The 17,983-nt window shown below is 42.0% G+C and overlaps 1 protein-coding gene across 1 annotated transcript; it reads left to right on the top strand.

The window, feature by feature from the left end:
- The first annotated feature begins 3,534 nt into the window (after positions 1-3,534).
- On the top strand, positions 3,535-12,849 carry TASL (TLR adaptor interacting with endolysosomal SLC15A4). The gene is made up of 2 exons (XM_027779050.2): positions 3,535-3,745; positions 10,733-12,849. The coding sequence occupies exon 2, from the start codon at positions 10,739-10,741 to the stop codon at positions 11,615-11,617; it is 879 nt and encodes a 292-aa protein (XP_027634851.1). The 5' UTR covers positions 3,535-3,745; positions 10,733-10,738; the 3' UTR covers positions 11,618-12,849.
- The last annotated feature ends 5,134 nt before the right edge of the window (positions 12,850-17,983 follow it).

Here is a 17,983-nt window from a genome sequence, read left to right as displayed (position 1 = left end):
ACCACCAGCAATGAAGAAAGGGGCAGGAAAACTGCATACAATGGAGGCTTCATTCCTGTTTAAAGACTGATATTTTACTCAAATAATTGATTATACTGGTGTAATTAATGCATCGGAAACTGCATTTCAGGCTCTAATCAAGTGCAGCGTACATACTGGGAAGCTTGAAATACAACTGATTTTGCAACTGTAAGGAGCATAAATCATTCATGATCATTCTTTATGATGTCCTGGATAATGTGCTTATCGCCTTCCCATAAACTCTTCCCTTTCAAAGATCAAAAGGATTCAAAATATCCCCTTTGTCATATTGCACAAAGTAATTATAAACTAAGTGATAACGTTAAGGTGTTATTTCAAAGTTCTTAGTCAATGGTATAGACACATCAAATGGGGGTAGAACTAAAATTGTTTGATTACTTGATAGAGCTTATTGTGTACATACCTGCTTGAATAGTACAGGAAAATTGATTTATTTTCTGCACTTATTCCTACTATTAATTTTAACAAAAAACTATGAATATTGGTCCTCTCAAAAGCTCCCTATTTATAATTTCTAGAATACAAACATTTCACCTGTAAGTGACAGGCAGCTGCCTTTGCACTATTTGACAAAACAGGCCCAGGCTAAACAGATATTTATTTACACTGAACCTCCGTGGTGGAGCCTGTAGCTGTACAGAAGGAACTTCAGCTTTCTCTTGTGTTTATGGCAGTGTAGCATTATCAGTTAAAACATATTGAGACACACTAGTTGAAAGGCATTGGTGGGCAAGGGTAGCTTGGTGCAGAAGTGATAAACTGTCTAGTACTACCCTATGGATGTGTTCCTTGACAGCACTGTTCTGTTCTGCTTGCATCAGCCAATAGTGCACCACAGTCAGAGCAGATGTGGACAGCGAAACAGCTCATGCTGAAACCCTGCCTCCATGGGTTGAATATTCTGGAGTGGTTATTTTGGACTTGCTCCCCTGTGGTCTCATGAAAGCCCATGAGGAAACTCGCACATGGCAAATTTCAGGTATGGCCTTGGTGTGTGTCCTTCTGCTGAGTTTCATCCAAATGGAATTTGCTTCACATGCTTCAAGAGGCAAACCAAAGCACAGGGAGGGCATGCAGCTGGCAGGTTTATTTTGAAAATAAACTCTTGAACTGAAATAAAAAGCCAAGATAGATGTACTTGGTCAAAATTAAAGCAGTTTCCTAGAGGAAACCCTGGGACTAGAGGGAACATGGTAGGGAAGGGAGCGGGTAACTGTGCAACTTACTGAAATGTTTTCCTTTTCTTTTTGGGGTGAGGATAGAATATTCTTGATGTGTTGGACTTGCCATAGCGAAGTACACTGACGAAAGTAAGCTGGCATGGCCTCAGACAATATCTGAGCTACATTCACAGATGAGGAGGCTAGCCAAATGACTCCCTGAGGTGCTGAAGCTTTCCCTCCCTTCTCACACCAATTCCAGCGAGGCACAACACACGTGGGGATCTTTGCAAAAGGGTCCAGGTGCCACTATGTTTATGTATAGTCTCCCAACTCGTTCAGCTCTGAATATGGACCTCAGAGTGCTACAAAGAGCAGCTTTTACACCACAGCATAAAAATTCATATAGGAGAATGCTTCTTAGCTTCTTACAGAGAATAACCCTTCTGAGGTCCTGAGTGAATGTGGAGAAGCTCACTAGAATAAACAAGTATCCCCAAAGCCTAGACTGTCAGGATGTTAATGTGCAATATATATGACAGAAATGACAGTTCTACATCTCCCTTCCATAGGCACATATATCTACTGTGCAGAAATGCAGACAGTGTTTGACTTCCTCTAGAGCACTAAAAACATTGCATGTGCATGACCAGGGAAAAAAAAGGAAATTTATTTTTTCTAAATCTAGGTGCCTGAAGGTAAGTCTTAAATCCATATTTAGGTATCTATATGAAAGTAGATTGATTTTTCAGTGGTTCTGGGGAGCTGTGCTTTTCTGGCTGTAGAAGCACTTTTTACTTTCAAAAATCTGGCCATTTGTATCTTGCTGTTTTTACATAGGTTTAGATAATTTAAAATACATTTTGAAAACTCTCTGGGGATCTTGACAGAAATGCTTTTTTGTATTACCAAATTTATTTTGCAACAGTTTAACTTGAAATATTGAGCTTCTGTGTATATAGAGCTCTCTGAATCTAAAGAAGAGGTAAAACTTATTTCTTCCTTCTCTCAATACTATTTTAACCAGATGTGGAAACACTGAAAAAAGTGTTGAAGCAGTATAAATTTGACAAGGCCTGAGATTGGTCCATAGTACTGATGAAAGATCAGAGGAAAATAATGCAATAATGTTCATATTAATATTAATGTTCAGCATAAAAGAGCTGCCTGTTACTACAGTAACTTTGTTTCTGCAGGGAGCACTTTCACAGCAAAGATATCTGTTGAGATTTGCATTAAACTACCAATTTTTTCCAGTTTTTGTGCTTTTTAGGTGCTGTTGATCCTAGTATAGCATATGATTGGGTACAATATTATTTGATTAAACTGTTGTATGAATTAGCTAGGGATGTGTAGACAGGGCCAGACTGAGGTATGTACTTTTTCTATGCCTGTGCCTAAGATGACTTTGGATACAGTCCTGATCATATATCACATCACAGCAAACGTTTAGCAAAATTATGTTGATAGAAGCATTTTACCAGAATACATTTTCTGGCTGACAGAGTTGGAGGCTTCTGAGAAAAAAAAATATTTAAAAATGGTTCCTCAGTAAGGAAGTTAAAATACACTGAGAATGAAAAGAAATTCCTTGTATTATTGCAATGTATGGATGGCTGATGATGTCTCTTTAAGTAAATTCTGTACATCCTATTGGGATCAATTCAAACAGTCCGGTTACATCCTTCAAACAGTACTTGTCCTCTGTGCTTCAAGGAATACTCCCACACCAATCTCAAAGCCGTATTCACTGCCCACACACCTCAAGCTTGGAGGATGAACTCCTGCTTGCCCAAGGTATCTTCATACACTGCCCTTGCTAAGACAAACTGCCTGCCTGGGTATGGCAGGCACTGAGATACTGAGTGCACCTCAAATCTAACTTACCTAGAGACAGGTTTTGCAGATGCCAAGCAAAACCCAATAAACCAGCTGAGCCGTGCTGTTTGGTAGAAGCTGAGAGGTATGAGGGTCTGCAGACAGCAAAGCAGGCCTGATGTGAAATGCATTTCTGCTGTGGCATCTCACTCTTCCTACCTATTTGGCATGACAATTTTGACACATCTAGATGTCTTGCTGTGTCAATTAAAAGGGGAATGATAGCTAGTGATTGAAATGGGGTACACTGTAAGTTGCCAGCAAAAGCAGTTTCTCTGTGATTGTTCTAGCTGTTCAATTCACCAGGGTTTTTTTGTATAATAGTTAATAAAGGGAAGTTTGTCTGCCTGGACAGACTGTGTTGCAATAAGCTATTTTAGCAGTGCACAGTTTCATAACAAAGTTTCATTTAGACATAAAAGAGGAACCAAGTTCAGTGTGTAGCAGTTCAGTCAGTTATAAAAACCCCTCATCTCCTAAGGGACTGTCTTTCTATACTTCTGTGCTGTAGAGGATTAGAAATAAAACACATGTCATCTTAGAAGTGTATTTAAAAAGGAAATAAAAACAGAACTTTGCATTTTGGGTAGGACAGGCTCACGGGAAACTTCAAACTGTTTAGAAGACAAATTTTCTGTATCTGGTCAGCTGCTGTACCTTTGGAGGTAAGAACTAAAATATACTATGCATTATATAAATATATGAAAGTGTCGCTCTTGCTTATCAAAGCGGCTCAGTTCTGTTTGTGTGGGATCACAGCCGGTAGCTGGTAAAATGAAGATGTACTTTTTCTTGTTTAAATGTATGTGCATGTTTGCAGTGTCGGCCACTGTCCACATGCGTTTTTTGCTGCCTTAAGAAGTGATGAGACCGTTTTAAAAGGGACATCTTCACAAACCCTGACTGGCCACAATTGCAATGCAACTTCAAAATGCAAAAAACCTTGTTCTCTGATATTTCTGAAGTTTTCCATAAAACCATGCTAAAAATATATTTCAGGATACTTTTAAAGGGAGTCATAACAGATGTGTTGCTTTTATCATAATTATAGTATTTTTATTGATGTTTTTTTTGCACGTTAGTATACTGTCTAAATAATGTCTTCAAACTGGAGTACTCTATTTGTTAATTGGAAATAAAAATAGGGACCATAATAGATAAACTTGGACAACATGTTAAAAAAAATCATAGAAAAAAGCTGAGACTTCTCTGAAAACAAGATGATGTTAAAAAGTATAAACAAAGAAACTATCACTGTATTTTCCTGATTCACAGCAAATTTCCTGCTTCACTGCAAATTCACAGCTTGACATGGGTGTACACACACACACAACATGCACCCTCCCCCTTCTCTTTTACACTCTACAGCAGATGTGACTACTGTTTCAATGCTCATTAGTGCACCATTTCCCTTGCTCCTCCTGGGAAACCCCCTTCAGCCTTTTCTGTCTTTCTTGCTTTACCATTTATTGTCATCACTTCTAGAAAGTGTATTCTATAAGAGTTCACATGAATTTATTTCCCCTGTACTTCAACTGCTTAGACAGAAAATATTGCAATCATATAGTTCAGTCATGACAACAGCTAACAACTCATTAAAATAAACAGAGAAATCTGAAACATGAAATAATTTCTACCCTAGAAAGACATAAAAGCACAGTGTAAAAATATCATGGAGTCAAGTCATCCTTATGAATGTGCAGCTTGATCCTTTCCTGCCTTACATTTCATATTTTTGCTTACAGCTGCGGCAATGAGATGTAAAATGCTATCAAATCAAATTAATGGTGTCCTAAACCAATTTTGTATGGGTATAGATGATTAAGGAAAGTATGGAAGATTATGAACCAGGCTTGCTCTGTATGAAGTTTCAAGGAACTTGAGCTGAAAAAATAGACTTGAAATATAAATATAGCAAAGCTATATCTACCCACGTAGAGTTTTCATTATTTGTCCCACCAAACTCCACTTAAAGATACAACAGCACTCAATCATATAGTAAGAATGTATTTTTTTCTAAATGAAAGAAACTGGATGCTTCTGAAGCTCACTGCCATCCATTTAGCATGATTAAAAATGGGTAGGCACTTGTATAACAAAAACATTCAGCAGTACAGTGGACATATAAAGTGTAATGTGTTCCTGGGAAGATGTCTCTCCTCACTTGCTTCATTCAGCTCCTGCAAGATTTCCTCATACTCTTGGAATACAGGATTATTATACTCTCAAACCTACTCCACTCGTGCCTCCCAAGACAGCTCGTATTCCCCTATGGAGGAGGTACTCCTAGCTTTCCTGCATCTCTTGGACTGTTGAGATGTGCATATGAGCAGGGCTGATGTTTTCTTTCATGGGACGACCAAAAGGTCAGAGTGAAAAGAGCTGTGGGGAAAGGACAAGAGGGGTTTGGCTCATGACTGCTGGTGAAGGAGCTTCATGGTGCAGTCCTACAGGTCGAGATCTTCCAAAGCAGCAGTGGCAGCAGGGAGAGGAAGTTGCGTTTGCAGTAGGTGTCTTTCAGATGCTTGTGCAAAAGCACCTCTTAGCTATTCCTCTTCTGCCATGGGCAAAGTGGACCAACTGCTAGCTCAAATATCAGCCACTGTTATCATAGAATCATAGGGACATAGAACAACCCAGGCTGGAAGGGACCTTGAAAGATCATCTTGTCCAACTTTATATGAGAAAGGGAGCCTAGATGAGATTATCTAGCACCCTGTCCAATCATCTTAAAAACCTACAGTGATGTGGATTCCACCATGTCCCTGGAGAGGTTGTTCCAGTGAATGATTGTTCTCACTGTAAAATTTTTTTTTTCTTAGATTGAGGTGAAATCTCCCCCAACACAACTTGTACCCATTGCCCCTTGTCTTCTCCACATGGCTCCCTGTGAAGAGAGAGCCTCTCTCCTCTTTGTAGCTGCCCTTTAAGTACTGGAATACTGTGATGAGGTCCCCCTGCAGCTGTCTTTTCTCCAGGGAGAATAATCCTAACTCCTTCATTTGTTTCTCATAGGGCAGGTTCTCCATCCCTTTAATCATCTTCGTGGCCCACCATTGCACTCTTCCCAGTCTGTCCACATCTTTCTTGAATTGTGAGGACCAGAACTGGACACTCCAGGTGTGGCCTGACAAGTGTGAGTAGAGTGGGATGATCACACCTCTATCTCTGCTAGTAGTGCCCCTGTGGATGCAGTCCAGGGTCCAGTTTGCCTTCATTATTGCAGCAGCGCACTGCTGAGCCATGTTCAGCTTGTTGCCCACCTGGACCCCTAGGTCCCTTTCAGCAAGGCTGCTCCCCAGCCACACAGATCCTAGCTTGTACTGGACTCTTTGGTTATGTCGTCCCAGGTGCAGGACCTTGCACTTGTCTTTGTTAAACTTCATATTGTTATTGCTAGCCCACTCTTCCAGCCTGCCCAGGTCTTTCTGTAAGATGGCTGTCCTTTCTGATGCGTCCACCTCACCATACAGTTTAGTGTCACTAATGTTACCTTTACCCAAGCGAGCCAAGGGCACTGGAGATAGTCCTTAATCAAATGGGGTTCAGATACCAAAGATCTGTGGGTTTCAGGCATTAAGGAGAGGCTATACTCATCCATACGCACAGCTCATTGTATTACCTTCTTCACTCTCCCCATTTCCCTGTGCTGGCTGCACTGGGGCTTCCTGGGAGCTGTTTCACACCAGCCCCAGTGGAAGGTGAGGTATGGGTCCTGCAGCATATGCAGGCTCACTCTCCAGCCTAACCTGCTTGCCAGGTGAACTCCTGCATGCATGTCCTGCAATCTGGGGTGGATCCCAAACCTCACTGAATGGATCTGTCTGTATCTCCACAGCCTGGAAAAGCATCTATTTAAATGGGGGAAAAAGTACAGAAGGATCCACAGGATCTGCGTTCCCTCAAGGCAGGGAAACATCATCACCTGTGGTCCCATCTAGTAAGTCAGCTAGAATTTAAGGTGTAACCTGTGACAAAATGTCAACTCCAGCCACCAGCAGCACAAATTTAGTGCCATTCAGATCCTTGCTCAGGGACCTGAAAGCCAGACATATTCAAAACAAGCTTGTCTCTTCTACGAGTTCCCATCCCTTCCTTCTGCAATGCAAAAGAATGTCCCTTTCTCCATTGAGCTGTGATCCCAGCTGGCACCATGTTCTTTCTGTTCTCCCTAGCAACTTTTCATTTTGCTCAGGTTTTTGTATAGGACACAATTTATCATATCTCTTTGTGTAAACTTCTTGGGCTTTCCTTAAGTGGTTTGCTTATCCTGAGCCAAGAACTGGTGTTCTGTTTGCCTGCTCCCAGGCTGTAATCTGAGGTCTTTATGCAAACATTGGCTCCATCTCCAAACATTGTAAGGCAGCAAATTTTGCCTTAAGCACTCACAAAATACTGGCAATACCACTGGATTCTCCATGTGGCTTTGAACATTCATCCTGCCTTTAGGCTTTTCTTCTGTTGAAGAACAGAACAAAATCCCTAGGTCAGACATATGAGTTTTTAATATCATCTGACAGTAATAAAGACTATGCCAGATATAAAAGATGGAAATGTAAATATTAACTGGAGACCTCTGTCTCCAGTAGCTCTAGATAGAATGTGGTCAGCTCTCATTGCCAGTTCAATAGCCATACAAGGAAAAATCTCTTTGTTCACCTCACATGCAAAATGCATCAGATCAGAATTGTAAAAGGGATTGTTTTTCCTTGTACAATGGAAGTTATGCAGTTATTTTCAGGAAGAGGGAAGTGAAATCTGAATTTAAGGAGCATGAAACCCAAAAGATTGAAAAACATTAGATATAATCCCTGTGCTCTTGGAATCCTGGTTTATTCGTGCGTGTGTGGCATGGAAGGGGGAAGAAAACAGGCACAAGAAACTAGAATTAATGAAAACTGTCATCCTTATCAGAAGTAAAATGGAAGAATTAAAGGTGATTCAACTGTGTGACCAGCCATTGGTAGCAATGGAATAACAGCTTATCAGGGGTATACATCAAGTACTAGGACCAGAGGTATAGGCACCTCTCTTTTGATTCAAGCTCTCAGCACTGCCTATCAGAACTGCAATCAGATTTCCTTGCAGAGCTGGGAATAGTCAGATTAGTGTGACAGCCCTTGCCAACTTCGGAGGGTAAGCTTGTAACCCATTCAGCAAAACACACAACTCCTGAGCATGACGGGAGCCTAATATTTTTGAGTTTGCCAGTTCTTTTTCTTTTTTCCATTCCTGTCTCAGTGTGCTCTAAAACTCTTAAAATAAGTATCACAGAACGCAGTGCAAAGAAATGAAACCGTTGGTTTCATTTCCCTAATGTATCACCTTATGACAGAAGCGACATACATCTGGGTAGTAGGAAAGACAGAAGTGTCACATGCTACCTTTACAGACAATGGTTGAGCAGTGAACAGGCCATATGTTATATTTCCACTTATTTCTCAGAATCTACATTAAAAATAAGCATAGGAATAAGCAAAGAACAATTCCAGATCAATGTCAGCTGAAGTCAGTGGTGACTTTGCAATAAAGCCATCTGGGCCATGGATGACTGGGGGAAGGGAAGAGCCTTTGCACTGCAAAAAGTGCAAACTGAAGCAGAAGAGGGGGGGTGGGGGGTGGCACGGTGGGGGATGAGTTGATAACCTGAGCAGCTCTAGCATTTGGATAAGATCTCTGTGGTGGCACCTTAATCACAGCTAAAACCTAAAGGAAGACAACAGCAGAGTATGAGGAATGCCAAGCCCCAAACGTGATTTTTTCCCCCTCTTGTGTAAATAGGTTGCTTTTCATTAAATATTACCTGCCTCACACAACTGGCAGCAGCAGAGAGAGGATCCAGGGTCACCAAAGCAAAGTTTGGACACACTTACTTTCCACAAATACTTTCTTCTGAAGAAAGTTTATTTTCCCTCCAATCTTCATACTGTGAAAGTGACTTCTCTGTGCCCCAAGGAAAGCTTTTTCTCATGCTGTCTCCTTCCTGACATTTGTGTAATGTCTATATCCACGCTTAGGCAGGATTTAGACAACACTTATTACTAGTGCAGCATTTTGCACTAGCAACTGTGACACGTGAAATACTTTGCGAAGAAATGAGACTCCTTTCACTCTTCAAAAAGATAAGTCAAGCAGTTGGCAGCAGCATGGGGTAGTGCAGCGCATGCCAGAGATGCCACCTCCCCATTCACAGTTTGTGGGAAGATGTTCCCGTTCTGGTGCTCCTTCACAGTGGGTGTTTTGAAATAGACAGGCAAACTGTCAAATAACTGGGACACAGTTCTTCTGTCTTCAGAGACAATATTTGATAAGGACTAAAATGATATAATTGGATTAAATAGTAAGTGAAGAAATGTACCCACTATTAAAACAAAAGCAAATTATTTGTTCCTCTATCATACAAGATATTTTGTACTATAGAAAGAAAACCCCAGTTTTTATTTAAATTATTTTTATGCAAGATTTACCTTCTTTTCGCTGGTCTACACAATTGCTTTAGAACATCTTTCCCATTGATCATCTCCTTGACACCTATTAAGAAAAAAAGATACAGAGGTGGACTTAAGAACAATTATGTGGTAGTGGGGCTGCTAAAGCTTGTGTAGAACATTTACTGATGTGCAGATGCATGTGTGTCCTTCTGAGTGAGTCCTGTCTTTCATTACTAACGTGTCTACTCAGCTTTTGAGACTGAGTTGCCTGCTCAGAGATTGGAGATAGTTAGTTGCTGCTGGAACCTCATTGTGCCTTCTTAGAAATGCAATGGAAACTGATTTCAGAGCTGGTGGTACTCACAACTAATCCAACAGTGAAGGAGCTGGACTGCCTCTGAAATGTGCACTTTCCTATGTGTTGCACTGAAATGCAGCTCTTCAAAAGTACACTGCAGATTTCTGAATCTAAGGTAGTCATATAGTAACTGGAGAGTGATAAGCAAATCTAGGGCACAATTAATCTCATTTTTATTTAGGTGTCTAAAACAGGTCAGATGAATCATGCCTCCAAAAAGCCTTGCTTTTTTCCACTGACATTTTCATGTCTAAATGTTAGAGAATTAATTCCATCCTCCTTGGCATGCAGAAGTGCAAAGTGCTAATTTAGTGGTCTGAGATTTTTTAATGAAAAAGGAACCACACCTACAGTCATTGATTAGCTGGGAACAGAAACTGTCAATATGAATCTCAAATCAACGTAGTTCAGAGGCAGCTGACAAACCACACACAGCAAGAGTTGGTTCAAAGCATATGAGAAAAAGGGGGAAACCCCCTGGCTTCTTACTGAAGTCAAGGGCAAAAATGTACATATTTAAGTGCAAGCTATTACGGCAACTATTACCACAGCAAACCACTTCTTGTTCCTCTTTTCCCAACTCACTTGTTGTTGGATGTATCAGACATGCCATTTATTATGTTATAGAGAATATACTTTGATGCAATTGAGTTAACACCACAACAGGGAGACTAGCTGATCACTTCACTCATTGACTCAAGTCCTCTAGAAAGACAGAGACACTCTCATTCGTGTCCAAACTGGAGACCTCTCTCCAGAGCTAGTAACAGACTTACAAATGTAAGCACCACTCAATGACTTTGTAATGAACTAATAGTTTCTTCTTGTCATTTTTCTGCCCGCTGGTGGTTCCTTTCCTTTAGTGAAGGATGCTGTCGGAAGGTTACCTTCAGGGAATTGTCTACCTCTGTGAAGACCTGAACCCTGAGCTCTACAGCAAGAGTCTGGCTGAGGAAGTGGTGTATGAAATGAGGTCCATTAATTATTCTTCCACAGATGAAGCACAAGGAAAAAGCCTCCTTCAGAGATGCAGATCTGCTGGCAAGTGCATTTCCTCAGGCCGCTCTAGAGGTAGCAAGCACAGCAGAAGGCAGAAGGATAATCTCTTACAGCCTACACAGCACCCTGCGCCTGCAGGGCAGCCGTCGCCAACTATGCATGTCTGTGAGGGGCTGACAAAAAAAGACACCTACTTGGTTCCATCTTCCTGCAAAAGCATTTGCAAGAACTACAATGATTTGCACATAGCTGGGGACTACGTTGTGCCAATTAGCTCAGTCACGACAGATTTTACCTGTGACAGCGGCATAGGCCCCTTCTTGGAGTCCTCGGAGATTCCTCCCCCCATGGAGTCCGTGAGGGTGCCCCCCTCTAGTGACACTAGCCGCAAGCCACTCCAAGGCTACTCCTCATGCTGGCGGCTGGCAAGCTTAGTGCCCCACCAGCAGCCCCTCTCTGACTCAGCCCTGAATGACTACCTTGAACAGAAGCTGGTGGAGCTGTACAAGCAGTACATCATGGATAGCACAGCAAACAGAGCATCCCCTACTCAGATCCTGGCCTCAGAGCTTATAATGACTAATGTAGATCAAATCAGCATGCAGATATCAAAGGAAAGGAATATGGAGACCACCAAAGCCAAAGACATTGTCATTAGCCGGTTCTTACAAATAGCCAGTGAAAAAATATCCTCAGAAATTAGCACACCTAGTCTGTGTATTTCCCAATATAGCCACACTAATGCATAATATTGGAATGTCTGCCCTTAGAAAGTTTTATGTTCTGTGAAGTAAATTTTTAGTTTCTTACGACATTTTTCTGCTTCATAAAAATGTGTTTACCATTGCCATCTAAATTAAACCTTCCAGTACATATTAAATAGGTAAAAATATTTGTACTGTACAGCCCCTATTGTTGACCAGATGATTTTTTTATTTTATTTTTTATTTTAAGTTTTTCCCTAAAGGGTTATTTTAGTGAGCCTCAGACATTAAAACGATTTTGTAGAAAAGTGATTAAGACCAAGGGACACTCTTCCAGGTGCTCACATGTTCGCTTTCTTCCCCATGTGCTTGACATATAATTTCAACTTTCCTCTGTCTAGAGTCTGCCACCCCTACCCTGAGGGCTGTGTGAAGTGAAAGCTTACACCCACACAAGCACAAGCACAGCGATGGCAAAGCCACAGAAATACAGAATTTAGGATGTCTAGTTCATCTCCCTGCCTCAAATGGCTTTACTTATGACATCCCTCACAGAGGTGTTTATAATTCATTCTTAAAAATCATTAAGGGACAGATACTCTACAGTTTCTTCTATACTAACCCAAATGTTTAATTTATATCTTCCCGTTCAAAAGTTACCATCGCTTTCTGTGAGGCACAAACTCTGTTTCCAAACAGACTTCATCAGTGGGAGCGTGCATATATACCAGTTTGTTTTGCACTGAGCTGAACTATCACAGTGGACAGTGGTGACCTGTGATCACAAACAGATGCCACCTTTGCCAGCTACTTACAGAGCTACAGCTGTGGAATGGTTGTGTAGGGACAGTGATGGTAATAAAGAGGGAAAAGGAAAAACAACTCAACTTTGTTAAGAGAACTGCACACTGAAAAATAAGGGTTAGTCCAAAGCCCATTTGATTAATGCGAACGGTTCCTTTGAACACAGAAGAAAGCTGAAACGGACCACTAAGCAGCATGGCTAATCGCTTCTGTTGTTAGGACAAGGTCATTTGAACCTCATGTATTTCTAACGGAAGGTCCTTTATTGTAAAATTTTACTAAGTCTTAAAATGAGAAGAAAAAGAAAATAAAAAAAAAGAGCTGCCTTGTGGCAAGGATGGCTACCTATCTTGAGTCTGTAAAACGTATAACATATAGTCAATGCAAATCCACCACTGTTTGAGTTTAAGTATCAGTATAATATAAATACTAATTTATAATAAATATTCATTAAAATGTCTTCATGTTATTGATTTCACAGTGTCATTTTGATTCTGCTTTGGGTTGGTTTTTTTTTTAAGGTATGCCGTCATGTATATTTAAAAAACAAACGTGAAGTTGTACGCATCAGTTTATTCTATTGATGCTGTTTTTCCAGAGATTACTGGGATAGCTCATAGTGCTTATGCAATGAAGGGGTATCCAAAAACCAGTTGCCATAAGAACCCTTGATGTGTGAATCCAGAAACTACATCTGTTGCTATAGCAGCCTACCCAAATACTATTAATCAGCAACTCAAGATAGATAATTTCTGGCATATAATATTTCTAGACTGTGATCAAATGCAATTTACAAATAGATAAAAATGCTATTTTTAAGAGAAAATAACATTCATGGTAACACATAAGCACAGACGTGCTCTGCATGCAAAATCCATTACCAACAGATCTAGCTCTTGAAACTCTCTCAGAATAAAAGGATACACTAGAATCTATGAAAATAACTTGCAGAGGACAACAAACCAAGCAAATCTAGTAACCTTTATGTCCTACAGATACAGATTCAGGCTTTTCAGAGCACAGGGTTCATGCCTACTGACATTCATGTTGCTGTATTTTAGTAGCAAGAGATGTAGTGGAAAGCAACTTGCAGAACTGAATGAATAAATCAATACCATTGCTGAAAGATCTGGCACCTTCAGCAGAGAACATAATTGATTCTTACACTCAACTCTACCCACTCCACAGGCCACGTCCTGCGCAAACAAAACTGCATTTTTCTCAGAATCCAGATCTTGCTTTTTCCACCCAGCTGGCAGGGCTGTGACGGAGACCTGCAGGCAGCACCCACTCACCGCAGCCCTTCCTTCCCAGAACCGACAGAGGAAAGAGCAAGGGCAGCTGGGGAGCAGGGGCTGAACATCTGCCCAACCCCACGTGAGAACACCCTCCCCTTTACGGGGCTCGCTCCACTGCTGCTGTGCCAGGGGCTCAGCACCCAGAGGACAGCGCTGTTACAGCAATGCACTACAGAGTAGTGGAAAAGACAGACAAATCTTAGGGGTACAAAAAGATGGCTTGTGCACACGGAAGGCATGTTTGGTACTTACATTTGATTAATCAATCAACTACAAATCATTCCGTTCTCATGCAGCTTTCTTCCAAGCAAATCACTTGCTATAGTCATGCCTATTTTCAAGCAAAGGTCTTATTTTGTGTCATCAGACCAACAGTTATGAATTTCATGAAAAGGTCATAATCATTGCCGAAGTTGATTTATTCCAGAAAGACAGCATCAACTGGTTCTTACCCACATAGGATTATTTTCTTTTCTTTGCCTAAATATAAATCCCCATTTTGAGTCCTGTAGCGTACCTGCTTCTCACACAAATTGCATCCCATTATCCGAAGCAGTATGAAGTAGCTTTTAGATTTAAGGCAGTTCCAACATAAACAAACAACTATTTCTTACTTTCCACTGTGCTCAGCTGAAAGTGCATTTATATCTCTGTCCTTCCTCCATTTAAAACTAATCTTCCTCTGCACAGGTGCCTCCCTAGGTGTGGGCTGTTTCCTGCTAAAAGCACTTGGATAGCAATTAGGCTGCTATTACCATGAGTCAGGTTGTTATCTAAAGCGATTATCATCTTCTCTCTCCTTCTCCCTCCCTCCCTCCCTCCCCTCCTCTTCTGCCTCAGGGTCAAACGTTTAAAGAGAGAGATCCCATTTTTTTAGTAGCTCTGTTAAATAACTGATTTTTAGCCACGGGCGCATCGTTTCTTGCCATGAGCTTATCAAAATGCTGATGGAGTCCCTATGGCTGGGGAGTGCATGTCGGAGAGGAGAGTTTCAATTCTGCTCTCACTATACTTGGTAATAATATGGGTGTTTTAATATGTTTAAGATCACTTCAGAAGGCAAGGAAAATTGTAATGAATATTTCAGTAACTGTTTGGTTGATATTTTGTCCAACTATCAAGAAACTGATCTCAGAAGGATAATTTATAACCACTTTCAGCATACTCTAGCAGCTTCCTTAGGCATTTTTACAGAACATAATGCTGATAACATGATTATAGCAGGTAAGAGTTTTATTGTTTAGGTGTAGTGTGACTGTGCCCCCAAGAGTCCAAGCCCATCACTGTGGCAGAAGAACATGACCTGTGTGCCTCCAGGTGGGCTGGGTGTGCAGTGTTAAGAGAAAAAAAATCCTTGGTGGGGGAGAAAAGGGAGGGAAAAAGATGTCAGATTTGTTGCAGCCTGCAGGTCCTGCATTTGGGTTTAAGCCCTTTGCTGGCTCTGATTGCTTGTCCCTACCAAGAAGCAGCTGGGGGAAGGAAAAGAGATATAAAGTGCAGGCTGGGTCTTGTGCTGAATGTGAAAGTGAGCATTTCATGCTCTGATCGCTGCCTTCAGATGAAGGCAAAAATCCAAGCACCTAAAACTGAGATCAGTGAAGTTCTACAGCGCTGACTCCAGCCAGGCATGTGGCTGGGGTTTCACCTCAGGGAAGCTGCTGCAGGCCAGGAGCAGGCTGGGACCTGCCAGAATCGCTGGGTTCAATGGAGCACCCTGAGGTTCAGCTAGTTCTCCTTCTACTGTCCTTTCAAGGGCTGAAGCAATGTGGAGTTATTTAGAGCTATCCCTTCCCTGGGCTGCTTTCTGCCAGGGCTTTCTCTCAGAGATGAGATGCTGAGCATCGGGCAGGAGGTGGGTAAAGGGACTGCAGGTTTTGTTACCACGTTTATCAGAATTGCGGTAAAATGTCTTTGTTACTGGTGTGGACAGGGGAGCCATGCCTCATTCTCCTATATGCAGGGGGGACAATTACTGATTTAGGGAGGTCACCACATTACAGTGATTCCTTCCCACAGATTTTAAACCAATATTGAGATGTGGAAGGCCTCCTGTGCTTTTGCTAATTGATGAAGTCAGTAACTTTCCACACGTCCAGTTAAATGCAGCCTGTATGCAGCCTGTGACAGTTGCTGTGTGGCTACTTGGCATCTCCATGTTCACAGAGGGAATCCATCTCTGAGAGACTGATATGACAGCTATGGACAGGGAATCCATCTCTGAGAGACAGATATGACAGCCTCAGAAGGGGCAGGGATTTCTCCAGCTGCATTAAGTACACTCATTGTGGACACAACAGGCAGCTTAAATCGGTGTATTAACATCTGCCAGTGCAAACTGGTATAACGGGCCTCTGGTTGGTGGAGCCATGGCAGCTAACACGGACTGAGACCTGGCTCCCAAGCTATTTTGTGCTGGGTAAAACCATCACTATCTTAGAAGACCGTTTACAGTTTAGAAATATATAGCAAAAAATTTTTAACGTGAAAAAGACAGAATTTTAGGTCAAAACAGAATTATTCTGTGCATTGCAGCGTTACTTCTGCTTCTGCTGTACTGGGAAGGGCTGACTTGCCATCTGCCCGACATTAATGCTGACAGGATTAGTGTGATTTATCAGAATATTAAGCAGGCTTTCTAAGGGCTGAAGGGAACAATGTTCCTGAGGCTCATTCACAGACCTTCTTACATCTCTGTCAAGGCAAATGTTGGATGAACTACCTTGCCTGAAGTAGAAATTCCCTCAAGGAATATTAGCAGTGCCTCATTTTGAGTTAACATCTGATTATTACTGAACTCCGTGCTGCCATTCCCCCCAGTGTCACCCTCCCAATCTGTCTTTCCACAAGGCTGGTCACTGTGGGCTCCTGCACTTCTGCCATATCCAAACCTCCAGGACTCCCCCCAGTTTCCCTCCCTCCTCCTGCCATGCTGCCCCTGTTCGGTGGTTTTACACACTGTCTTTGGCTTGCTTCTGTGCTCTTGAACCTCCCTGCTCCCTTATAACCCCCCTTGCAGATGATGATCCTGTTTTCCCTGACAACCAGGAGGACTAGTAAGATGGCACGGCCAGAAGCAGTGGTGAAGGGTATGGGTAGGGGGGAGACTTCAGGAAGGCTGGTGGTGGCCGCAGAGTTCCTGTGGCAGAGGTGAGGGACACCTGCAGAGGTGGAGGAAGCCCTTGCAGAGCAAGGTTTGTGAAATGTGCTGGGAGGTGGCAGGGAGCTGAGAAAAGAGGTTTCACAATTTTCCCCGTGAAGACAAGTCTGAGGGGTGGCAAAGTTTCCAGCCACTCCCTGGCTGGAAGGAACACCTCTGTATTTAAAGACAATGATCTTGGCAGCTCCACCTGTTCATTTTTCAAGCTTAAAGGGTTGAAGCATCCAGTGTGGGGTCTCATTCACTCCCCCTGCAGCCACAGCTGTGTGGGAGACATGAGGGGCCTATGGCTAGACTGGTGCCCTACCAGCTGTGCTGGACAGCCGTGAGCCATCACGGGCTGGGCTCCTGCTTCCCAGGGGTGACAGCAGGGACGGGAGGCTGGGGGAGCTGCCACTCTGCAGCTGCAGCAGCAGCTGCCCAGTCACTCCATAACCCTTCTCTGGACCTCCACCCCACCGGCTGGCTCAGCACTGACCACCAAATATTTTGCTCCTTTGCTGAACTTTGCTTGCTGAATGTGAAGTGGAATAAGAGAGCTCTTTTAAGAGTGAACAATGGGAATGAAAAAAGCATAAGGCACAGAGCCAGGCTGTGCAGCAGCCTTTTTTCCAGAACCATTTTTGTGTAACCAGAGCTAGAACTATGAGAATAAAATCATAGATGGCAGAACTGACTTTGGTATTTTCATTGATGCAATTCTCCAGCTTTCATCTTTGCATGCAAGCTCCCTTGCCTAAAAGTGGATCCTGCTTGGAGGACAGGGGTAGAACAGGAAAAACAGCAGCGTTCTAACACAGGTGACAAATTTAAATCCATTTCTACATAGAAACTATTTACAAAAATAAAGAAACATACTGAACATATTATAGATAGGCTTAGCAACAGTAGGATCACCAGTTTTAAGAAAGAGAGGTTAGAGGTTGTCAGTTCTGCACTTTAAACCAATTAATCTCAAGGCGTTATTGACCTATTTAGCAAAAGCTGGCTGAAGTGTCACTTCAGAAGCACAATATTTGACTCAAGAGGAAAAGCTGAGAAGTTAAAAAAAAAAATCCACCAAGCAGTCATTTTTTTGTTAATAAGGTCATATTAAAAATGCACAGCCATGTTCTTTAAAGTCTGGAGAAATCAAGCAGAAATTTGATTACA

This window comes from Falco peregrinus, chromosome 4 (assembly GCF_023634155.1).
Source record: "Falco peregrinus isolate bFalPer1 chromosome 4, bFalPer1.pri, whole genome shotgun sequence".
NCBI lineage: Eukaryota > Metazoa > Chordata > Aves > Falconiformes > Falconidae > Falco > Falco peregrinus.
The sequence above is the reverse complement of the archived record's forward strand: the minus strand, read 5'-3'. Positions and strand labels throughout refer to the sequence as shown.